The sequence below is a fragment of the Cibotium barometz genome, chromosome 34 (assembly GCF_041138505.1).
Source record: "Cibotium barometz isolate CiBa-2024 chromosome 34, ASM4113850v1, whole genome shotgun sequence".
In the NCBI taxonomy this organism is placed as follows: domain Eukaryota; kingdom Viridiplantae; phylum Streptophyta; class Polypodiopsida; order Cyatheales; family Cibotiaceae; genus Cibotium; species Cibotium barometz.
Genome location: NC_141079.1, coordinates 27,729,197 through 27,755,721, shown reverse-complemented (window position 1 = coordinate 27,755,721; position 26,525 = coordinate 27,729,197). Strand labels below are relative to the sequence as shown.

Below are 26,525 nucleotides of genomic sequence, written 5' to 3'. Positions count from 1 at the left end.
GAATCTATTAGAAGTGCTCAAGACCGAGACAGGTTTTATTCTAATAGACATCGTTCACCTAGAGAGTTCTCTGAAGGAACGATGGTGTATTTGCGAGTTCCGAAAGATTCCGAGACTTTACGGACAGGTAGATCTCCGAAATTATCCCCTAGATACTGTGGACCATTTCGTGTTACACGACGGATTGGTTCAGTTGCATATGAATTGGATTTGCCTTCTCATGTGAAAGTTCATCCTGTATTTCATGTCAGTAGACTTAAGGAAGTACTGGGTGGAGCAGATCAGTTAGTTACTCCTCAAGAAATTATAGATGTCCAGGACATGACATTTATTCCGCACGAACCTGAAAAGATTCTTGGCTTTCGTGAACGAAGATTGCGTCATACGCTTATCACGGAATACAAGATCAAGTGGAAGGATCGTGTTGAGGAGGACGCTACATGGGAGACATTGACTTCTCTTCAGAGAGATTACCCTGGCTTTTTAGTGAGCTCAGGAGTGAGCTCTTAGAGGAAGGGGAGTATGTCATGTGCACAGTGGGTATCTACCGTGTGCTATACGCATGCAAGACTAGTTTCGAGGCTTGGGGAAGCTTGGAACTAGGCAGGCTGATTGACGAGCTGAGTTAGGGATATACTAACGGGCGGGCACCCAAGTATGGACGGGCGGGCGGCCAAGTGTGGACGCCCGATGACCGGCCAAGAGCCTATAAAAGGGTGGCCAAGGTTAGTTATTGGAACATAGAGTGTCTCGCGAGTTTGTGAGAGCTCTATGGTCTTGGAGCCTGGATCTAGTGCAGACGTGCACCTGCTTTGTGCAGCCGAGGCCAGCAACAATCTCGAGGCCCGCGAGGGCAGCTTCGTGGCGGTATGGGACGTCGCGAGGAGGAGATTGGTCGGTACGTCAACCTAGTTAGCTCAGCTCGTGGCTCGGTGGGGACAACCAAGACTGTGGGCTTGCCCACGGCTGTCAAGGTTGGGAGGTGAGTCAAGCCTGCACCCCCTTGCTTGTTTGTTGTTCGTTTGTTTGCAGGATTCGAGTTTCGAACCAAGATCGATCACGAGGGAAGATCCGTGGGGATTTGACAAAGGTGAGCTTGAAAGTCAAGAATAGGTCATCTTCAGGCTGCTGATTTTCCAGCAAAGTAAGGTCTCCAAGAAGTCAGCCTTTTACATCATTCAATAAAGCAAATACAGTAATCCTTGGTGGGGGGCCCTCTAGAGGGTATTTGGGACCCTATGCTGTGTACTTTGTCCTCCTCTCTCTCTCTCTCTCCGTTACATTGTGCTATCGTCAAGAACCAAGGTGCTGAATTTTCATTATGAAAGTATAATCCTGTCTATAAGCTTCCACATGTTACACCTATGCCTAGTCCGGACACCCCCTCCCTTCCGGCCTACGCAAGGGCTAACCTCCCTTCCCATTTGACTTCGCCTCCTCACACACCCATGGCTTGCACTCCCTTCCCCTTCGACTGCGCCTCCTGTGCCTCCCCACACACCCGATTCCCAAGGAGAGAGTTCGTAAACTTCTCCACTTTCAAGACCTCTGAATCCTATCCTTAATGACTCCACGATAAAGCAATTAATCAACCTTGTATGTAAGCGTAGCTTAATCCTGAACTTGCCAAGACTTATGCATTCAAGACCTCCGAATCCTATTGGTAATGATTCCAAGGTAAAGCAAATACTCAACCTTAGATGTCAACGAACCTTAATCCTCAACTATGCCATGACTACACCTCAAAGCTTACCAACCAACAGTCTAAAAACTCATGGTTGAAGCTTACACGTGGTTTTGCAATTGGAAAGTAATCTCTCCAAAGTTGTTACGTCCCTAGCCACATTATTTGACTACTGGTGCAACGCATGTGTGAATAGAGATAGAATGAACCCGTTACCCAACACACAAACATTTACAAGTATCCTACTCTAATCGTTGTTATCAATTGTGAATATATATATTTACAACGAGTATTTGTACATCTACTATAACCTATTCCCAAAAAATTCTCCATAGATCTCAGTCCAAGGTTACTATAGACTCCTACCCCTCAGCTTAAAATGCTAGCTTCATATCTACTCCTCGGCCCTCTAAATCGCCTTTGTACTTACGCTCCAAATGGAATGACTGGAGGTTTTCCCTATTTATTTCACCCACAGATATACACTTGGTCACCCATCAACATCCAACGTCTAGCTCAACCAATCCACACCTGAACATCCATGTCTTGCTAGCTTGGCCACACTATGCATTAGCATGTTGCTTGGCATATGTTTTGCAAGCGTCAATCTGTTTTTTTTGGCATGGACACGTCCCCCAGAACCCCCGTTGACGTGTGTGCATAAGCTTATAGGGGCCTGATGTAGTGTATCTTATGTATTTTGCAAGATATAAGAATTAAGTTGAATCCAATTAGTGTGAAAACTCCAGGTTCACACTACAAAAACCCAAGGATAAATTATTAAAAGGACAGACAACTTATTAATTGGACACCCTTACGTTAATCATGTGTGGGCTGTCCCAAATTTTGGCCACTTGTAGTGGACATGGGCAGGCTCCAAAAAGCAAAGACAAGTGGCAAAACCCAAGTGCAAGGGTATGGGAAAGCTTCTTCTAGAGCTAGGTAATCCCTTCTCCCCACTTTTGTACATGCAAAATTCAGAAAATACTAGATCCCCTTAATAATCGATGCTCTCCTCTTCCTATCTAAGCTGTTGGCACTGATTTTTTGTAACATACCCATCTTCAACAATAATATATGTCCATTTAATAGATAAAATTATGGGTCTTTTTATAGTGTAAAAATTATTATTTTAATAATTGAGCTATTTCTACTTGGAATCTTAAAAAATCTGAGTCCAAATTTGAAATCTACGCGTAATTTCACCTTAATATAGGATTTTACAATACTAAAAACGAACACCGAAATAAGCCTTTATGTAAATTTTTAGTTAAATTACAATAAACTTTCGACCTTAATAAATGTATGTCCGGGTGTCCAATTGACGAACAGTCTGCACCCCTACGACCAGGAAAACGGCTTGCATTCTCGCCGACTGCCAATGACAAGGTGTATAGTCCCATAGGGATTGCCTAGTCTATGGAGACTGGAAAGCCGAATTCTAGATTATCGACATAATAAAACATAAAATAAGAGAGCTTGAATTTGGCTATAACTTTTGTAATTATTTTTTATTAAGTCCTTTGTTTTCTAGTATTGTTGTATCATTGTTTTAAGTTAACATAAAATAAGAGAGCTTGGATCTGGCTATAGCTTTTGTAATTATTTTTTATTAAGTCCTTTGTTTTCTAGTATTGTTGTATCATTGTTTTAAGTTAAGTGATTGTTTTAATGAACATCATGTAAGATCCCTAATTAATGAACTTGTCTATATATATCACACAGTGTAGTAGGATTAATTAGAAAACAAAAATGACGGGTGAGTTGGGTGGAAAGTGGAAGGGTCGATCGCCTTGACATGGACTCGATTAGTCACGTAGATTTTCAACAAATCTAATTAATCACACTATGCTAGGTAAATAAGTCCCTGTGCAATTCTATTCTAGAGGACTAGGTCAATGGCCGTGCCTCGCAGAGATGGAGAAAAAGGCGTTGCTTCTAGGAATCAAGGATAGAGGTTGCCCAAGATAGGTCATCACTCTATGGATGATTCAATTCTATTTAGGAGACCGCGTTCCCCCTGCGAGATAGAGCTAGGTTTTACCTAGTAGTCGTATCCTCGTATCTCTACACGGTCGAGGTGTAGATGACTAGGAAATTCTTTTAAAGACTTAGTAGACTATCTTAAGGATTTCCCTTTTTAGTTTGGGAACCTTACATTTTTAACCTCATATATGAGCTATACCACTTCAATATACTTGCCTTACTACTCCCTGAAGATACTCCCCTGTTTTTGGACTGTTTGAAGGCTCCATAATGCTGTCCAATCTGATTTGAAGTTCGTGGAGCTGCCCTACCCACTATGCAAGCATGGAAAAGAGGCAAAATTAGCAAATGTCAAATTTAGCATCATTTTTACACAGTTTTACACCATGAATAAGATTTAAAAGCTTTTAATACGAACCAAATTACCTTGTGAGAATGAGTGGCCACAATAGTGGGTAGATTATGTGATCCTTAGCTTGGCAGAGGATGCAATACACCAACTCTATTGCTCTTTCAATGTTTTCATCATCAATTGTATTTGGATAAAGCTAATGAGTCGGTGGAGGTAGCTCCCAGTCCTTCCAAGCTTTTACACATTATAACTCTTTTGGTAATAAAAATACCTAGGGCGGGGGGGTGCGGGGAGGGGGGGGGGGTGTTATCCTTTACCCCTAGTGCAGTGTTTATGGTCTTGAAAGTTTGTGGTTGCATCTTTTATACTAGTCTGGAGGCTGCATCAGGGTTGTCACAGTATTTGCATCAGTTTCCCAGCCAACTGTGGCATAGATGTTGGACAGCACTACATACGGAGCAGAATTTCCTGGATCCAATTCAATCAAGTATTTTGCAGCACTTTCTCCTAGCTCCACATCAACATGATATTGGCATGCACCAAGCAATGCCATAAATGATAAAATGATGGGTTGGATTGGCATGAAACTGATGAGCATCTCCGCCTCATCCAAACGCCCTGCTCTCCCAAGAAGATCAACCATGCAGATGTAATGGTCCCCAGCAGGTAAAATGCCATGACCTTGCTCAACTGACATAAAGAGCTGCCGAGCGTCCTCAACGAGGCCTGCATGGCTACATGCAGCAAGAACAGCAGAGAAGGAGACCTTATCAGGGACACTGAGGGCATCCTTCATATCATTGAAAAGTCCTACAGCCTCTTTGCCATGTCCATGCTGAGCAAACACTGTCAATAATGTGTTCCAGGAAACCACATCATGCTCAAGCATGCTGGCAAACAAACCGTGTGCATCCTCCAAGCTACCAGACTTGCCATACATATTTATAAGAGCATTACCTACATCGACATTCGATTCTAGGCCATTTTCGACAATGCAAGCATGCACTTGCCGACCTTCAGCCAAAGCAGCTTGGGTGGCACATGCGGAAAGAATATTCACAAAAGAAACATCATTAGGTTGCTTTCCTTCCTGCTGCATTTGATCATACAGCTGAAGAGCCTTGTCAGTTTTGCCGTGCTCGGCAAACCCTGCAATCATTGCAGTCCAAGAAATGGCATCTCGTAAGTGCATATTGTCGAATATCCACTGAGCATCCTCTATGCTGCCAAACCTCACATACATGTTGAGCAAGGCATTCTTAATAGCATCATTTGACTCAAACCCTTTGTCAAAAATGCACGAATGTAAACGCCTGCCTTCCGTTAATGTGGCCTGACTGGTACAAGCAGCAATGCTACTAACAAAAGTAACTTCATTTGGCTTCACGCCTTCCAACTGCATATTAACAAACATATGTATAGCCTCCCAAAACTCCCCACACTGGGCATACACTGTAATCATAGCAGTCCATGAAACCACATTCCAATCAGGCATACTGTCAAACATTTTCTGAGCATTCTCCATGCTAGAGCACTTTCCATACATGTTAACAAGTACGTTTCCCACTGTAATGTCAAGATCAATCCCACTGCCTTGAAGACGGGCATGCACTTGCATACCCTCGGTAAGTGCTTCATGGTTAGTGCATCCGGCAAGAATGTTGATATAAGTCTCTCTGTTTGGCAAAACTCCTTCAGACTGCATTTGGCTTAAATATTGAAAAGCTTTGTTACCCATGTCATGTTGTGAATAGACACCAATAAGTGCATTCCATGTAACCACATTCCGCTGGGCCATTTGGCAAAATGTTGTCCTGGCATCTTTTGGGCTGCCACACTTTCCATACATGTTAACCAGGGCAGTCCCTACAACAACATCAGCTTCAAGTCTGTTCTCCACAATATTTGAGTGTACTTGTCTGCCACTGTGTAGTGCAAGAGGGCTATCACATGCAGCAGCAGAAATGATGTAAGTAACCTTGTCTGGCACTACACCTTCCCGTTGCATATGCTCGAAAAGTTGAAGAGCCTTCTTGCCATGCCCATGTTGCACATATACCGAGATCATAGAAGTCCATGTGACAACGTCCCTCTCAAAAATCTGGTTAAAAACCCTCGCCGCATCCTGCAAGCTCCCAACCTTGCCATAGAGGTTGAGAAGCGCAGTTCCAATGACGGCATCTGAGTCGAAGCCACAGTCCATGGTGAGGCCATGGAGCTGAACAACTTCCGAATGAATTGGATGGGCACCACAAGCATCAAGCATGGTAAGAAAGGTGACTTTATTAGGCATAACATCATGTCTTACCATGCGATTATAGAGTTGGAGAGCTTGAGAGCATAGCCCTTGCAGGGCACAAGCTTTGAACAGAAAGTTCCAAGTGAAGACATTCTGCTGATGCTGTGGCAAGATGGAGAGACAAGAATGTGCATCATCTAAAGCTGCACATTTAGCATACATAAAAACAAGGAGGCTGGAAAGGGGTGTAATACGCTCGAGACCATATCTAAGAATGTGATGGTGGATGAGCTTTCCCTGGTATGCATGTTGGCATGATCTCAAGAGAGATGCACATGCAGCAATCTCTGCCTTGCCCCTTGCCTCTGAGGACTCTTCACCATCTGCTGCCTGTGCAAGGCTTCCTGCCAACCTTTTCAAGGGCCTGTAATGCCATGGTTGCAAGCAGACTTTTGACGATAACATGCACAGTGCTGTTTAGTGTTTCAAGAGCTCCTGCATTTTGTTCAAGGTCGTGAGAGTAGAGAGCGGAGATGTCGCTATGCTTTCAAAGGTTCTCGTCTCCTCCCTGCTGCGCCCCGTCCCGGATCCTCGGTCGTGAGAGTAGAGAGCGGAGATGTCGCTATGCTTTCAAAGGTTCTCGTCTCCTCCCTGCTGCGCCCCGTCCCGGATCCTCTCACAGCTTAGGTGCTCCTCCCGGCTCCGTTCAGGGCTGCGCCCCTACCGGCTGTGCAACTTGCCTCCGTCTCGTCTGCTCCCCTCTTTCTGGCGGAACCAACATAGACGATGCATCCTGAGACAGCTCCCACGCCTGTTCAACAGAAAGATAGAGGGAGAGCACGGGACAGAGAGATAGAGGGAGACGGGACACAGAGAAGCCTGCGCAACATGAGAGCGTGAGCTCCATCCCGCAATACCCTGACGTCAGCACCTTGCGGAAGACACTGAATCACGAGGGCTGAAAAGAGCTGTCGCAATCTTGCCTAATCTGGACTATTGGATTCAGGTCTTCTTAATCTAGACTATTGGGTGCAAGTGAACTAGGGGTGAATTCTGGGGATTTTTGTGACTAAGAAAATTTTCAAAGGGTTGAGCTCAATGTAAAAAAGAGGATTCGAACTTAGAACCAGTCGCTCAAGCTTTCAACATCTAACCACTATGCTATAGTTTCCAGCAGGTTGTGGAGAGTGTTTTTAAATTTAAATCTTGATATTTTGTTCCCTAGTTCACTTCTTGCTGGAAAATGTTTCCCTGATTCACTTTCTTGTCAGAAAAGGTCTCCCTAGTTTACCTCGACTTTACTCATAAGTTCACCCCTAGTTTACCCCCGAGTTTACCCGTAGTTCACCCATAGTTCACTTAATGGTGTTGATCAGATCCCAATATCGCGATGCCTCTTCCCAACCATAGATCCCTCTTGATTCATGATGTGTCTCCGTTCACATCTTTCATGTGCGAGAAAGATAGCAAAGTGAGGTTAGGCCGGACAAAGGCAACTGATTGGAGCCATGTGTTTAGATCTTTCATGTGCGAGAAAGATAGCAAAGTGAGGTTAGGTCAGACAAAGGCAACTGATCGAAGCCATGTGCATAGCGTAAAGCAACCTGGCGAGAGGAGCACATGAAGGGACATATCCAATCCAGAGAAATATTCGATATGCATAAATTTGACGATCGTATCCTCGACGGCATGCAATGAATATTAAGACCTCTAGATATTTTTTCTTAGAAGAGGAAAATTACTAGTAACGTGGCAGGACAGTAGTCGCAGTCGGGCCATGCGGCGCTGGGGACACCGAAGTGTTTTTGAAGATGGCATTCCATTGAGCGTGCAAGCCCTGCGGTGCGCTCCGGTGTTGGGGCTCACCTGCATGCCCCAAAAAGCGTCGGAGATACAAGCCGCACTGGAGATGAGTGCAAGCCATGAGATAGTAGCTTGCACACTGAGCTCCGTCCGGCAAAACGCTAACGTCAACACCCCGTTCACCTCCGTTCAGGAGAGAGAGAAGATCCAGAGAGATTTTTTGATGTGGCGCCTCTATTGATTTGTAGCCACCCGCGGAGGAGCTGGGACCGAACTGAATGTATTTAGCCAGACCTTTCTAGTCCAGCTGATGCAGCAGAGTTGGGCTAGGTGGTGGACCCAACTAACCTTTTGAGGTGGTCTCCGTTCAAATCTTTCATGTGCGAGAAAGATCTCCGTCGTCCAACAATGTGAGGTTAGGCCGGATGGAGGCAACTGATCAGAGCCATGTGTACAGCGTAGAGCAACCTAGCCGGAGTTGGTGTATATGTCTCACACGTGAAGGAATATATCCGATCTACAGAAATATCCGACCTGCAAAAATTTTACAATCGCATACTTGATAGCATGCAGTGAATATTACGACTTGTAGAAATTTTTTCTTGGAAGAGGAAAATTACCAATAATGTGGCAGGACAATATTCGCAACTGGGCCAGGCGGCGCTGGGGACGCCGAAGTGTTTTTGAAGATGGCATTCCGTTGAACGTGTGGGCCCTCCAATGTGCTCCGGTGTTGGGGCCCGCTTGCATGTGCCCCAAAAGACGTCCGAGATGCAGGCCGCATCATCGGAGATGATAGCTGCATGTGTGAACCATGAGAGGTAGACTATGCACATCACTATCTCTAGCCAATTCCATCTAGCCCAAGTGACTTAGCAGGAGTTGGTCCAATGGAGGCCTTTCTGACACATGAAGGGACATATCCAATCTACAAAAAATTTATGATCGCATCCTTGATAGCATGCAGAGAATATTATGACTTGCAGAAAAAAAATTTGGAAGAGAAAAATTACCAATAATGTGGCAAGACAATATTCGCAGCCAGGCCACGGCGCTGAGGACACTAAAGTGTTTTTGAAGATGGTGTTCCATTGAACATGCAGGCCCTTCAATGTGCTCCAATGTTGTGGCCACCTACATGTGCCCCAAAAAGTGTTCATGTGCGAAGAGAGAGAGAGAGAGAGAGAGAGAGAGAGAGGGGGGGGGGAAGAAAGCTCAAGCGGACAGGCTTGAGAGAAAATCAGATTCTAAAAGATTTTCTCCAGCCTCAAACCTTACCAAAACAAACAAAATATTTTATTAAGCACAGGTTTTTCCCTGCCACATGTCACTCTCTCTTGCATCTCCTCTAACCTCCTCTAAAACTATTCCCTCTCCTTCTCCTCTAGCCACATGGCACATGAAGGAACATATCCGATTTGCAGAAATATCCGATCTGCAGAAATTTTACAATCATATCCTTGACAACATGCAATGAATATTATAACTTGTAGAAATTTTTTCTTGGAAGAGGAAAATTACCAATAACGTGGCAGGACAATATTCGCAGCTAGGCTAGGTGGCACTGGGGGACGCCAAAGGGTTTTAGATGGCATTCCGTTGAACGTGCAGGCCCTCCAATGCACTCCGGTGTTGGGGCCCACCTATATGGGCCCCAAAAGGCATCCGAGATGCAAGCCGCATTGGAGATGATAGCTACGTGTGTGAACCATGAGAGGTAGACTATGCACATCACTATCTCCAGCCAATTCCGTCTGGCCCAAAAGTGACTCAGCAAGAGTTGGTCCAACGGAGGCCTTTCTCACACATGAAGGGACATATCCAATCTGCAAAAATTTTACGATCACATCCTTGATAGCATGCAGTGAATATTATGACTTACAGAAAAAAAAAATTGGAAGAGAAAAATTACCAATAACGTGGCAGGACAATACTTGCAGCCAGGCCACGGTGCCAAGGACACCGAAGTGTTTTTGAAGATGGCGTTCCGTTGAACGTGCAGACCCTTCAATGCGCTCCAATGATGGGGCTACCTGCATGTGCCCAAAAAGTGTTGAAGATGCAGACCGCACTGTATATGACGGTTGCATGTGCGAACACACACAGAGAGAGAGAGAGAGAGAGAGAGAGAGAGAGAGAGAGAGAGAGAGAGAGAGAGAGAGAGAGAGAGAGAGAGAGAGAGAGAGAGAGAGAGAGAGAGAGAGGGGGGGGGGGGAGGAGAGAAAGCTCAAGCAGACCGGCTCGAGAGAAAATCAGATTCTCAAAGATTTTCTCCATCCTCAAACCTTACCAAAACAAAAAAATATATATATTAAGCATAGGTTTTTCCCTACCACATGTCACTCTCTCTTGCATCTCCTCTAATCTCTCTTGCATCTCCTCTAATCTCCTTTAAAACCATCCCCTCTTCTCTTCTCCTCTAGTCTTCCTGTGGGAGCAGTGTACAAAAGGACAGACTATGCACGAGTGGGGACAGTGTCGCAGAGTAGGCGCATGACTGCACAACTAGTTTCAATTAAATTAATGTTTATGCTAGAAAAAACAATTGGGGTGCCTATTTGGAGGACTCTTGAGAGGTTCACTTAGAGGTTTGGTCAATAACCTAAGGATCCACCAACAATGGGAAATTTTTATTTGCCTTAAGCAAGACTACATGGGGAATGTTTTAGTCAAAGCTTTGTGGTCAATGATCTTGCTATTCAATGGTGTAGGATTTTTTCCCTTTTTTATTAGAGTTATTTGATTGTCATTTGAGTGCATGATGTTAATGTGCGATAGTAACATTTATGATTAAGCGAGAGCAACACACTCGACATAGTTGATAGATGCTTTTTTTTAAATATTTGAATTTGTTTATCCAATCAAAGGATATTGAAGGCCTTACAATGCTTTCTTGTGGCAACATGGGGCCTGATAGCAAAACACATCGTTGTGCCTCTCACCAAAAGGAAACACCATCGATTAGTCACACATACACGCCAAGGGATGCCCTCTCTCATCATGGAAACCTTACCATTGACGCCTTATATGAAAATTTTGTTATGTATGTCGATTCTTTTACTTTTTCCCAATTTTTTGTTACGATGTTTACATTAGGGCCAATGAAGATTACTAGAAGTGCAACCAACTTCCAAGTCCTTTTAGCAATATTAACTTGTCTTGGATCTCAACCTATATATGCTACTCTAGAGCCATTGTGTGAGAAAATGGATTTTCTTTGATTTACAACTACACTCAGGGATATATATCTGGCACTATGTTTCCTTTGTCCTTATCAAAGAGCCTTTTAATCCATATGCCTGCTCTATGCGAGGATTTACTATTGTGCATGTTCAAACTATCTTTTAGAGTTTGAAGGTTCACGTGACCCTCTCCTCTCTCGAGAAGTCTGTAACTTGTCATGACCTCATGGACCCATGCCTAGTATAAGGATGCCATATTTGAACCTAGACATGGAGCTCTAGCTTCCATGATACCTCCATGTGCCACACCGCATCGATTCTTGGATTAGCTTCCATGACACATCCATGTGCCACACCACATTGGTTTTTAGTCTAGCTTCCATGACAACCATGTGCCATGCTGTGCTAGTTCTTAGTCTAGCTTCCATGACACATCCATGTGCCACACCGCACTAGTTCTTAGTCTAGCTTCCATGGCACCATGTCATGTAGGCTATAATGCCTGTGACCGACGGCAGACCGGATGGCCATATCCGGGGTTCAGTGGGAGAGGACGCCCATGCAGAGTCATGGGCGGCCAGGCTAGTGTGGACGGCAGGCCACACACTATATAGCCTGGGGGATGAGGGGCAATCCTCATTCTTCCTCTATGGCTGGGTGGTGAGCCAGAGGCTGTCCCCTCTTGTGGTAACGCCCGTAGCGGCGTTACGGATATCTAACACTGGTATCAGAGCGTGGTTCGAGGGGATCGTGAGAGTCCGCGTGTGAACAGGGGACCGGAGCCCACTCGATGGTTTTCATCCACAATCTTCTCACCCTTATCTCCACAAGGGAGTGTGTGGAGGGAGGCGGCCAAGATTTTGAAGGGAAGAACTCTTTCTCTCTCTCTCTCTCTCTCTTTCTCCCCGTCACACACAGCAAGCAGCATCGCAGGTAAGCAAAGCAATTTTTGTTTGTTTTTCTTTTTCTCTGCGTTGAATGGCTGCGAAGGAATCGTTGAATCCTCTGTGTGGAAGGGGGGGCGTAGATCTAATAGCTTTGAAACACGGCAAAAACCAACGCTAAAACTCTATGTTGTGTGGGGGGGCGAAGACCAGCCCCACGAAACGCCACCAACAAGATACGATGTCCAAAGCTCACGCGGAATGTCCAGGCGGCAGCACACAGCACCGACATAGCAGCTCACGCGGAATGTCCAGGCGGCAACACACAGCACCGGCAAGAGCACTGCGGAGCTCGTGTGTAGGGAGGCGAAGGCCAGACCGCCTGGCGACCTGTGTAGAGAGCGGGGGGGCGCCTTTACCTGTGCGACCTGGCCTGCGTAGCCAGCCAACCGGCGGCGGCCAGCCAGCCATGGGCGACCAGCCAGGCGACGGCGCCGGCCAGCCCCAACGGCGGCAGCCAAAGCAGCCACGGCCAGCCAACCAACCAGCAGGCGGCCACCAACGGCCAGAAAAGAAAAAAAAAAGAAAAAAACCATTTCTTTTTTTATATTTTTACTAGTCAATTTTAATAAAATTAAAAATGAAAAAATTCAAACAAACGCTTTCTCTCGGTTGGGGAGAAAGGATAATCCCCGCAAGAAATAATCCGAATTTTTCAGGCACAGCTTCCCGAACAAAAATTTATTTTTGATATGAGTTGCAGGCATTTTTCTCGTGGATCGGAGCATCCCGGAAGCATCCTTATAGAGGCTCGCAGCGCAACACAAATCGACAAACAACCGTAAAGGGGGGTGACTATTATTCTCTCTCAACCACTGCTCATTTTATTAGCGTTTTTTTAGTAATTTCCGAGTTCTCGCATTATTTTTTTGCAAGAATTAAAAATGTCTGCTAGGCGTAGTGTGTCCCCACCGCCTTCTACTTCTCTAGGTTTTTCCAGTCTCTTGTCCTCGGTCGCGGGTTTGACCCCGATCGAATTGTCAGGCCGTACACGCCCGACCGTTGTTCGGTCTGGAGTGCGCTCGTCGATCACGCGTGATCTGCCAGCGCCCTCCTTGTCTATTGACCCCGCCTTAGGACCCAGCGAGCCCGCAGCGGCCGCATTGGCTGATGACCCCTTTCTGGCCGATGAGCCAGAGGATATGAACACTGACGTCGCCGAGGGGACCGAGGAGGACCTCTTGGATTATGACGACGACGACTATGACCTATTGGACCCTGCTGATGTCCTGACAGAGACGGAGCTCTCTAGTGGACTGTTTAAATATCTTAATGCCAAATTGAACACTATGGGTAAAGTCCAGGCTGATTTAGTCACGATGCTACAGAGCATCTCCACACGGTTAGATGCACTGACAGCCGCCTCGGCGAGTACTCCGACTCCTTGTGGTAGCCGAGCTCCTACGGCACGGGTGAGCGTAGCCTCGCCAGTAAACAGGCCGATGCGCCTGCGGGGCCGTCCATAGCGACAGCTTCGTCGTTGTTAAAAGACTTAAAGCCGCCTAGTTTTGGTGGCGAGGAAAAGGAGAGAAACAAGGACTCAGTCAATATGTTTCTAGCGAAGTGGTCAGATTTGCACGCGCTGCGACAACAGCCTAGCCGTATACAGCCCGTTAGAGGCTAGTCTCTCATTAACCGGCAAAGCGTACAAGTGGTGGATGAGTTTGACAACTCGCCCTGCCACTTGGATGGAATTTGAAACAATGTTTCGAAAAGAATTTTTGCCTGTTAATGAGGCAGAGAGAAGCTGGGAGTTATGGGACAAGTGCTCGATGGAGAACAAATCCCTAACTCAGTACATCTCAAACTACACGGAGATAGTACTCAAGCTAAAGGGAATCGATGCATTCCAGACATTGCGAGGCTTTAAGAGAGGCCTCAAAGATGATTACCTTGAGTACGTAGAACCCCTCCAGCCTAAAGACTTAGCAGAGGCAATTCAATATGCACAGATATTCGATGACATCAAGCGCCGTAGTGCGCGTGGTGGTTCTAGCAGGGCCGAGGGTAGTGAAAAGAGGAGGTCAGGCCTTAAAAGAAAAGGGTTCCGCAGTGAGAAACAAGGGGATAGGACGGACCAGGAAGGACAGGGTGGTCATTGGTCTAAAAACCGCGACCATCCAGGAAGAAAAGAGACACCGAAATCCAAAAGAAAGAGCAGTATATTAAAGCACAAAAGAAAAATCGCTGCTTTAATTGCAATGAAGTAGGGCACACGAAGGCTGAGTGTCCAAAGCCTAAAGCCAGCACGAGTGGCAACGAGCCCAAAAAAGATGGTAAATCTTCTAGGCAGTTGCATACAGTGCAGAGACTACCTCTCAGTTCCGCAGAGTTCAGAGAGGTGACAGTGTGTCATTGTGATGAGCATCACGCTTGTTCAGTGACACCAGCGATGTGGCAGCCTACTGTAGGTCCGCATGACATGGTGCGCATGTATGGCACCATAGGTGGCCGTAGAGTCACAGTTTTTATTGATGATGGAGCTAGCCACAACTTCTTGAACTACTCGTTAGTCAAGAAGTTGGGATTGACTGAGACCCGGAGTGATCATGAGTATACTGTTGGCCTAGCCAATGGATATGACAAAACGGTATGGAATACCGTAGTATTGGGGGTCCCATTATCTATGCAGGACTACAAGGCTCCGCTTGACTTTCAGGTCATGCACTTAGCCAGAGCAGACGTATATCTAAGCAGGGAGTGGCTATATGGCTTGGGCCCTAGTCTAGCTCGGAATTACTTACATAATACGCTATGTTTTGAGCACGGAGGTAGAGTCATCACCCTGCAGGGTGACCGTACTGTCCCTGCCACACCACTTATTTCCTCCATGGAGCTGTGTTCAGCGGTCCGCAGAGACCAGATAGCAGAGGTATATGCTTGTTACTCTCTTTTGAATTCTGTTTCCGTAGTAGATGAAACAATAAATGATGTTTGCGTAGACAAACAAGGAAAACAAAATAACCTTGGACGAGACCCACTGTTTGAAAACCCTGTTTGGCATGCATGTGATTCAAACAAGAAAAAATCCAAGGTGAATGAGACATTAAAGAAAAAGTATGTAGATACTTTAATGAATTTATTAGAGGAATTTCAGGATGTTTTTCCTGATGATTTACCAGATGGTTTACCACCATCTAGAGAAGTAGACCATGGCATCGAAGTTATGCCAGGATCAAAACCTATAAGCAAACCTGCTTATAGATTAAGCCACTCCGAGGCACAGGAGGTGGAAAAACAATTGACGGAATATTTGAACAAAGGCTTTATTCGGCCTAGTTCAAGTCCGTGGGCATCGCCTATTCTTCTCGTAAAGAAGAAAGACGGATCTATGCGGATGTGCATAGACTATAGGGCTCTTAATCAGATAACGATTAAGAACAAGTATCCGATGCCACGCATGGATGAGTTGTTTGATCAACTCTATGGATCGAGATACTTTACAAAAATAGACCTGAGATCTGGGTATCATCAGGTTAGAATAAAAGCAGAAGATGTTGCGAAGATAGCATTTCGGACCCGTTTCGGGCATTTTGAGTTTTTGGTCATGCCATTTGGGCTAACCAATGCTCCAGCGACGTTTATGACGCTAATGGACATCTTACGTCCATATCTGGGAAAATTCGTAGTAGTTTTCCTAGATGATATTCTTGTGTACAGTAAGACACAGAAAAAACACATAGAGCATTTGCGTCTAGTGTTCGATTTGTTGCGAGAGCACAAACTTTGCGAAGAAGAGCAAATGTGAATTTTTTGAAACAGAAATTCACTACCTTGGCCATATTATATCCGCCGATGGTACGCGGATGGAGCCAGAAAAAGTAGAGGCTATTCTTAAATGGCCAGCGCGCCGAAGAATCTCGAGGAACTGCAGATTTTTCTTGGCATGTCGGGGTTCTACCGACAATACGTGAAGGACTACGCGAAGATCGCAGTCCCGTTGACTGACCAGTTTACGGTCAAAAACAAAAAACATTAGTTGGGGGGAAGCCCAACAGAAAAGCTTTGATAAGCTTAAGGTGACCGTAGTAGCAGCTGCACCTGTTTTGACTATTGTGGATCCAAACGAGCCGTTTGTTTTGGAAACAGACGCTAGTAATGAGGCCATTGGGGCCGTACTAATGCAAAGGGGACGCCCAATTGCATTTGAGAGTAAAAAGTTAGATCGTGCGCAGCATAACTACTCGGCTTACGAGCGAGAGTTACTACTAGCGATAGTTAGATCGTGCGCAGCGTAACTACTCGGCTTACGAGCGAGAGTTACTAGCGATAGTTCATGCACTGAAAAAGTGGAGACACTATTTATATGGTGCTACTTTTGAGGTCCGGACGGACCATGAAAGTCTGAAATGGCTTTCAAGTCAAAATGAACTGAAGGGTAGAAAAGCTCGGTGGGCGAAGATTCTACAGGAGTTTGACCTTCAGATACGTTACCAGAAAGGTAAGTATAACGTGGTGGCAAATGCACTTAGTCGCATGCCACAGATTAATGAACTTAGTTTCACAGTCTTCAAGAATGATTTCTTGGAGTCCCTACGTGGTTTATGTGAGCACGATCCATCTTTTACAGAGGTCTGGCATGCTGTACGCGTACGCACTTATTCACAGACGCGACCACCTCCCTTCTTGGCACGTATTGCTAGTCCGGAGAGACTGGCCGAAGGTGCAACGAGAAGGGAAGCGAGAGTTAGTCCGGAGAGACTAGCCGTGTTTTCTGGGTATAGTTTGGAACCGGAGAGTTCTGACGTAGGCCTTTCATCACCTTTGACTGCCAATGCTTCAAAGGGGAGTGATAAACTTCGTCGGGGGGAGAAATATGCTAATTACTCCATTGACGACGGGTACTTACTCTATAAGGGTAGAATATGTGTACCAACTATTGGTGACTTTCGGGCCCAAATTCTTAAAGAAAGTCATGATAGTCCAAGTGCGGGTCATCCTGGGATTCATAAGACCTATGCACTAGTAAAAAGACAGTTTTATTGGCCTAGTTTGTTTAAGGACGTCCAGACTTATGTGCTGAAATGCAGTAAGTGCCAGGTCAATAAACATGAACGTCTTAAGGTTGGAGGACTACTCCATCCGCTGGAGATTCCTCAAGGGAAATGGGAAAGCATTTCCATGGATTTCATTACCGGTTTACCCAAGACGAGTCGAGGGAATGACTCGGTGTGGGTGGTAGTGGACAGGTTAACTAAAATGACAAAGTTTATTGCCACGAAGAAAACTGTTAAAACGCCAGAGTTGGCAAAACTCTTTATTGAACATCTCTACAAGCTATATGGCCTGCCCGCAGATATAGTGTCGGATAGAGATAGAAAGTTCAATAGTCATTTTTGGAGGGAAGTCTTCAAAAAGTTGGATACTACTCTGAGTATGAGTACGGCAGATCATCCGGAGTCTGATGGTCAAACTGAAAGAGTTAACCAAATTCTAGAGGATATGTTGCGTTCTTATGTTAGTACGAAGCAATCTAATTGGGAAGAGTACTTGCCCTTATTGGAGCTTGCCTATAACAGCTCCAAACACTCAGCGACTGGATTTACACCATTCATGTTAATGTATGGATTCCAGCCGAGATCTCCGATGGCTGTAGGCCTAGAAAAGGAGAAGATTCAATCTGTCAAGGATTTCCTTGAAGATATGAATGATATGCTCAAAGCCGCACGTGAGAGCATTCGTAGCGCTCAGGATCGCGCTAAAACTTATGCAGATAAAGGACGAAGAAAGGTGACCTTTGCAGAAGGTGACTTTGTATTCCTCAAGGTTCCTGCGCAGTCAGAAACCATGAAAACGGGAAAGTGTGATAAACTTTCTCTGAGATATTGTGGTCCTTTTAAAATCCTTAAGAAGATTGGGGACGTAGCATATAAACTTGAGTTACCGGAGAGTTCTCAAGTCCATCCTGTCTTCCATGTCAGTAAACTGAAGAAATCAGTTCACGGGTTAGAGAACGCAGTTTCTCCAGAGATTTTGGTGGACTTGATAGAGCCACCAAAGATACCACATGAACCTGAAAAGATTCTACAGTATCGTGATAGACAAACCCGACATAAAGTGTACCAAGAGGTACTTGTTAAATGGACAGATAGGGATGAGGAGGTAGCAACCTAGGAACGCCGTAGTGCAATTTCCAAAAGGTTTCCCCAGTTTGTTTTCGAGGACGAAAACTCTTTTTAAGGGGGGGGTAATGTCATGTAGGCTGTAATGCCTGTGAGACCGACGGCAGACCGGATGGCCATATCCGGGGTTCAGTGGGAGAGGACACCCATGCGGAGTCATGGGCGGCCAGGCTAGTGTGGACGGCAGGCCACACACTATATAGCCTGGGGGATGAGGGGCAATCCTCATTCTTCCTCTATGGCTGGGTGGTGAGCCAGAGGCTGTCCCCTCTTGTGGTAACGCCCGTAGCAGCGTTACGGATATCTAACACACCAGCTCCAAGAACCATGTTGCCTAACCTGCCTTCGCAACCTCAGCACATAGCCCTATGATGGTAACCTTTGTCATTGGGTTCCCCAATGTCATAACAACTTGGTTTAGGTCCATGCATAAGAATGGTGTTTACAACTCTTGTTGTTTCATGTTTTATGTTCTTTGAATAATAATTAAAGCTTTGTGATTACCTTAGGAACATAATTGTAAGTTACAACATGGAGTGAGCCCATATTTACATTAAGGTTATATCACTCTAACTTGAAACAAACATAATAGCGCAAAAATAGAATCGTAATTTTAATTTTCAGAAAGGAGAACAAATTTTCCACATGTCCATCCATAATGTGTTAAACCACTTCAAGGGAACCATGCACCTACTCCGTATAATGTCTTGCATTAGTCCATACCAAAAAAATACAGGGTCAACTAATTGAGCAATGGGAAAACTGCCCATGTTTAATATGCAAGAAGCTAGTTGTAGGTGTTCTTAATAAAAAATTATAGCACACTCCATAAAAAAATATAGCACCTACTCCTCACAATGTCTTGCATTAGTCCATATATAAAAATTACGGGGCCAACTAATTGAGCAGTGGGAAAACAGCCCACGTTTAATATGCAAGAAGCTAGTTTTGTAGGTGTTCTTAATTAAAAAAAATATAGCACCTACTCCTCACAATGTCTTGCATTAGTCCATACCAAAAAGTTACAGGGCCAACTAATTGAGCAGTGGGAAAACGATCAACGTTTAATATGCAAGAAGCTAGTAGGTGTTCTTAATAAAAAAAATTATAGCACACTCCATAAAAAATTATAACACACTCCATTTAAAAAAAATATAGCACACTCCATAAAAAATTATCCCAATGATGATTGTTCTTGTGCTTCAATAGCACAAAGTAGTTAATTTCCCAATGGTGAGCATACACTGATGCTTAATTCGGTTTTTGAAATGAAAATCTCTCTTGGAAACTTGTATAACTACCTCGCATGTAAGGCTTATTATTGTTTACAAGAAAAAGTCAGCAAAGCAAGGGTGGAGATTTATTGTTTACAATAAAAGGGGTCGAGATTTATTTTAAAATCTGGTGTTTAAAAATTTTGGATATGTATATATGTTTTTATTAGCATTTATTATTTGTGTAAGTAAATTTATTATTTACAATAAAAACACAAACAAGTTATTTTTCTGTAAGTAAAGTTGGTGCCACTATAAATAGTGGCAATACACACTTTTGCAAATGGGTATTTGCAACTTGAGTAAGAAGCTTAGGGAAAATATTTTTTTTGAAGGTTAAATGCTTGGAGGATACATATCTTCTTGAAATCTACATGTTGTAGTAGGAAGGACATGCATCGATGCAGTGCTTCCCCTCTCTCTCTCTTTCTCTTCACCACACACACACACACATTCATTTAGGGTTAGGTGGGTTAGGTTTTTCCTTCCATCTCTCTCTCTCTCTCTCTTACATTCATTTAGGGTTAGATTTTTTCCTCTCTCTCATGCACAGATTCATTTAGGGTTGGGATTTCCCCTTTGAATCAGGGTTCAGGTTACCTCATTCATCCATCTTTCTCAATCCCCTACAACATTTAATTAGGGTATGTACTTCCACTGAGATTACAAGGATCTTTAATATCATCCCTCTCTCTAGCAAAACAACCCCTTCATGTTCTTGGTTGGGACTCTCTCTCTCTCTCTCTCTCTCTCTCCCCCTCCTTTCTCTCTCTAGAATCTAAGTGTGGGAAAGATCTCTAAGTGGAGGCAGGAAGTGGAGGGAGGATCTCCAACATGCTCTCTCTTATGAGAGCAAGAGCAAAAGAGGGGGGAGTCTCTTTGCATGTGGTAGGGCTGCACAAACAAAAGCGAAGCTTGGTGGTTGATGATATAAGGCGAATTAGAGTGTTGATGATATGAGGCAAATTAGAGTGTTGATTTATACCTTAGCATATTAATTAATGATATGAGGTGAATTAGAGTGTTGATTTATACCTTAGCATATTAATTAATGATATGAGGTGATTTAGAGTGATGATTTATACCTTAGCATATTAATTAGAGTGTTGATTTATACCTTAGCGTATTAATTAATGAGCGGCATATTCACACAAAACCCAATTCTCATAGTGCTTACCTTTTGTAACCGTGCTTAGTGCTTCATGATATATTATTATGGGATCTAGCCAAGCCTTTGTGTGTATTGCTAGCTAAGATGGTTTTTATAGATACATAGAGCCTAGGATAGCATCACTAACTTTTTAGGGCCTTGGATATTCTGTAGAGTAGGCAATCAAACATTGTAAACATGAGGCCATGTATATAAGACATTTTACTATTGAGAAAAGGACAATCGCACAATCGAGTCCTCTTGCCCTTATGTTAGTAACTTGCATGCTTTCCCTCTTTCTCTCATGCATACTGTGGATTGTGGGTGTTTTCTCTTTTCTTTCTTTTCATATGTGTTGAAAAATAGATTTATATGATAGAAGGCTGTAATTTTCATAAATAAAGTTGTTCATAAATAAAGTCATGCGTTCTCTTCTCTTTTCTTTTCCAGTGTTGAAAATAGATTTAAATGATAGAAGGCTATAGTTAGGGTACATTTTCATAAATAAAGTCGTGCATAATAGAAATAGAAGAAAAAGCACATGTTTGCAAAGAAGCCAATTTAAAGAGGGATTCCATGATTATGGGGATGGTCACTGAGGGAGCTCGATGGAGGGAGCTTTTCTTGGCTACCCTCTCTCTCTACTTTGAACGCTCTCTCTAACTATTCCCACCACCTCTCCCAGCCTAGCCTAGCCCCCTCCACCACCAACCTTGCTCCTCCCTTTCTCTCTCTATCTATTACCATCTTCCCTTCCTCTCCTCTCCTCTCTCCAACCATCTCACATCTCTCCGTTGCTTCTCTCTCTCCCCCTTGTCTCACTCTCTCCTCTCTCTATCTTTTTCTCTCTCTACATTTTTCTCTTTGCTCACTTTCTCTATCTACCATCTCTCTCTCTCCACCACCAACCTTGCTCCTCCCTTTTTCTCTCTACCTATTACCATCTTCCCTTCCTCTCATCTCCTCTCTCCAACCATCTCACATCTCTCTGTTGCTTCTCTCTCTCTCCCCCTTATCTCACTCCCTTGTCTCACTCTCTCCCCTCTCTCTCTTTCTCTCTCTCTCTCTCTATATCTTTCTCTTTTCTCACTCTCTCTATCTACCATCTCTCTCTCTCTCTCTCTCTCTCTCTCTCTCTCTCTCTCTCTTTCTCTCTCTCTCTCTATATATCTTTCTCTTTTCTCACTCTCTCTATCTACCATCTCTCTCTCTCTCTCTCTCTATTTTGCTCTTTGCTCACTCTCTCTATCCTCCTCTTTACTCACTCTCTCTATCCTACTCTTTGCTCACTCTGTCTATCCTCCCCCCTCTCTCTCTCTCTATCCTTCTCTTTGCTCTTATCCTCCTCTCTCTCTATCTATCCATCTCTTCGCTCACTCTCTATCCTACTCTTTGCTCACTCTGTCTATCCTCCCCCCTCTCTCTCTCTCTATCTATCCATCTCTTCGCTCACTCTCTATAGCCCTCTCTCTCTCTCTCTCTCTCTCTCTCTCTCTCTCTCTCTCTCTCCATCTCTTTGCTCACTCTATAGCCTCCTCTCTCTCTCTCTCTCTCTCTCTCTCTCTCTCTCTCTATCCTCCCTCTGTGTCTCTCTCTATCCTTCTCTTTGCTCACTCTCACTCTCTCTCTATCCTCCCTCCCTCTCTCTCTCTCTCTCTCTCTCTCTCTCTCTCTCTCTCTCTCTCTCTCTCTCTCTCCTCATTTCTCAACACAGTACACTTAACTCATAATTTGTGTGTATAACACTACCTTATTTATCCACACAATACAGAAAATCTCAATTCTTTATTGCTTTGTATGACATGTTGAGCACAAACATTGTTGAAACTGTCAATGATATCTTATTGCAAAACCTTAATATGCATTGCTCTCGCCCCTCTCTCTCTCTCTCTCTCTCTCTCTCTCTCTCTCTCTCTTCATATGTAAAATAAGATCATGACATAAACAATTGTTAAACCCAATCACTTGAATATTCGTAAATAAATATGTTCATTGCACTACAATGACATCTTTATCAAGACACCCTCCATAACGTCCTCTTCGGGATCAATACAAAAATAATGTTCATGCCTAATTTGCACACTACCATAGCACAATCTCCACATCCTACATAAAGCTCTACTATCACTTGCCCTTCTTTTGCATGACACTTCAGTTGGCCATCCCAAAGGTCATATTCACGTTGACATTCACCTACAAAGAAAACATTTCTCTTAATTCCACATGATATACAACACCTTTAATTTGAAGAACTTATATGTTTATACCATACCTCTCTACTATCACTTGCCCTTCTTTTGCATGACGCTTCAATAGCTATCCCAAAAGTCATATCCACGTTGACATCCACCTGTAAAGAAAACATTTCTCTTAATTCCATATGATATACAACACCTTTAATTTGAATAACTTATATGTTTATACCATCACTATGCTATCCCATCTGGGCGTCTTGTCTCGTACATTATGGTGCAATGATCAATGATATGATCATGCGAGAAAGGTTGTGCATGGTTTATTCCAACTATGCTCGTGAAGGTAGCAGAGCGAGGAGGGTATATGTCTGCACAAGAGTATGAGATGAGTTATTGTAATAGAAAGTGATGTTCAATGGCAACCTCTATGGTTAGTGTTACTTACCTCTTGTCCAAATGCCTTTCTAATGTGCGTTGCACACGGCACATTCACCAGGGTTTCTAAGGAGAAGCTATATTGCTCGGCTTGCACTTTAATGGTTATCACTTGATACATACTACCAATGACAACAAAAGAGCCATTGTCATCTAGGATGGTCTCACAAATCTAAAGCAATAAAGGCTTGTCTTCATCTACATGGCATATACATAAAATGTGAGAATTTGCACCCAACGTATACACAATAACACTTCAGGTCTTATTGATGAAAAAAATCCTCTTGATCACTCACATGTACAGAACCTCACTACAATACAATCACACGTTGTGCTTGTATTGACACCTTTAATATTAAAGGTTTAGTTTCCCTCTTTAATGATATGTAACATATAAAAAAGACATACTAGCTCCTCTAGACACTCCTAGTTTTGAGATGCACGGCCTATCTTCAAAGGATCCTCAGCAAGTTCCCTCACCTTTGCAGAATCATCCTTGATACACCATGTTGAGAATAATTACACATTAATTGTCATTACATGATATAAAAGACACACATTTACAGTCCTTACACATGTGTTTACAATTGAGTAGTAGTACACCTATCAGCACACCAAGGCTTCTATAATAGTAGAGGAACTAGTACTTTAATTTTGCAACACGCTCAGAACACCGAGGACTACTGTCGAGGGCATACGGCGAGACACTCCTACAAAGTGTACATTTTGTAAGTGCATGCACTACACATATACATTACATTGTCATTACTAATAATGAGTAAAATCATACTTGGCAAATTCATTTGGATTGGTGTCAGAACACCTAGGCTATGTGGATTATTATATCTCAATGGTGCATTTGGTGCTTCACCTCTTGCCAAGCTTATCTGGATCCATAACTTATTCATCTACATTAGTATTCCAACTATGTAATTATCAAATCCCTCACCTCTTGCTAAGCATCTCTGGATGTATAACTAAATCATGTACATTAGTATCCGAACTATTTAATAAAGAAACTAATCAATCATGAGTAAAAGTGCCCTACCTGTGCTGCCGCATGACCCACTTTGTCAACTTTTGGGGTTGCCTTGATCCTTCAAGTACTATCCTCGTAATGGCTTTTGTCATACTTCGATGTAGAGACAGCACAATCATCTTCTTCCCCTCATGTCTTTGCTTCTTCCTCTTCCTTTGTAGCATCCTTCTTTGACACTTTTTCCCCTTCATCATCATCATCCTCTTCATCTTCATTAGCCCCTTGAACATGTGATTGGTCACGTAGAATTCTAGCCTTCATAATAGAAATCATGATTCAAAAAGATAGAAGAAACAATATTAACAAAGAATTGAAATATCTAATTATATAGTACATACTATCTTTGATTGCTTTGATTTACAAGCCCGAGTATACATCTCCTTCTCGCTCTTGGGAAATTTTCCATTTGAAAAGTCAAGGAATAATGGGCATTACATACCATCTTTGATTGCTTTGATTTACGAGCCCGAGTATACATCTCCTTCTCGCTCTTGGGAAATTTTCCATTTGAAAAGTCAAGGAATAATGGGCATCTCTTGTATATCCTTGCATCCCAAAGGTCTCAAAGTTACTGCTGTGTATACATTGTACTCTCATGTCATGGATCGTGCCAATCATTTATGATGGCAGGCACAATTGCAATATATTTCTTGGCATGGCACTTACGAATCCATCTACATATAATTGTTTTCATTCAGTTTGCGAATATAAGAGCACAATAAAGTAGTAAGTAGGATTTCTAGAATGTTACGCACCTAAACACAACACTCTTAGTAGCTTTGATGACAGCAGGGTTTGAAGCTACCATGCCTTGTTTTTTCAAGGACCCCACCATTTCCTTAAACAACTTCCCAAAATACAGTCTCTTGAGATCGGTGAGGTCTTCTTGAAATGTATCTTGGAAAATTATTTTGTACTTATCTGTTATTTCTACAAAGACGGCCACACCTCGTGCTCCAATCTCGTGCCATATAACTTCTCTTCTTAGCCAATCCTTGAATATACTTGCATTTGCTACGTTCCCATTAAAATTGTTATTCACAAAAAATACAGTGCTTTGTATATATCAAGAAAATAGAGGAAGTAATTATTACTTACTTTTAGAAATTTGTAAGTCCTTAAGCCTCTATAAATTTCCATCAATCAAAATATCTAAAATCGTTAATTTCTGATCATTTGCCAATGAGCTAGATGCTATGCTATACAACCTATCCTCTGTTAAACAATGTGGTTTCTCATCCCAATTTACTTACACTAGTTGTCTGTAACACGACACCAAAATTAAACCTTTAAATTAAAACCATAATATGGCTTTGCATACCAAAAAGACAAAGAGAGAAGAGTGTAGTCTTTCTTACTCAAAGAAACATTCTCCTTATGTAGGGTTTGTAATCAGGGCCAGCCGTCTAGTAGCATATCCTCACTTTCTATCATCTTGCAATTCTCCATTTGTCTTCGAACTTATTTGCAGGCAAGGTATCTCCTAGGGGGTCAATCTCTCTCGGGTGGCTGTCAATCTCTCTCGGGTGGCTGTAAGGTACTCATCATATTATTAACAGGTTACTACATTAGTTTGATAATATATAAATGTTAATCATTTATTGCAAATGTTAGAAGATAGAAGATTGCACCTGGATTACTATTTGATAATATATAAATGTTAATCATTTATTGCAAATATTAGAAGATAGAAGATTGCACCTGGATTACTATTTGGGATAGTTCTGAAAGTCACATTTATACTAGGATGGGCAACCCTTTTTTTCTACATTGAGGCATGCTTCTCCATCCATGCCTTGTTCATCGCTCTTGTGTGCTTCATAATTATTTCTTTGTTTTCTAATCCAAGCACCCTAATGAGACACAGTTTATCCACAAGAGACGATGAAACATAGCCCACTTCATTCATCCTATGGCCAAAAAAATATGAGTTATGAAGAAAGATAAAACATATTGCACTTGGACCTTCCCAAGTCAAAGAGATTTAAGACATATGTTCTCGTAATGTGCACGTTCCCTTACCTGTCTAAGTGAGCTATGATTGTGAGGACCTCCCCCTTGCTATCCTTATTAAATTCAATAAGGATAGTGTCAACACATGTATGCTTTGCACCATTCTT

At 43.2% G+C, this 26,525-nt stretch overlaps 1 protein-coding gene across 1 annotated transcript; it reads right to left on the bottom strand.

Moving 5' to 3' along the window:
• Positions 1–4,171: 4,171 nt before the first annotated feature.
• Positions 4,172–7,284, bottom strand: LOC147618860 (pentatricopeptide repeat-containing protein At2g13600-like). Its single transcript, XM_086773942.1, has one exon. It carries the CDS (start codon positions 6,724–6,726, stop codon positions 4,390–4,392), a length of 2,337 nt encoding a protein of 778 aa, XP_086630068.1. The 5' UTR covers positions 6,727–7,284; the 3' UTR covers positions 4,172–4,389.
• Between the last annotated feature and the right edge of the window lie 19,241 nt (positions 7,285–26,525).

Excerpts from the sequence above, each read along its gene's own strand:
- LOC147618860 (XM_086773942.1), bottom strand. The coding sequence starts at position 6,726 with ATGTTATCGTCAAAAGTCTGCTTGCAACCATGGCATTACAGGCCCTTG.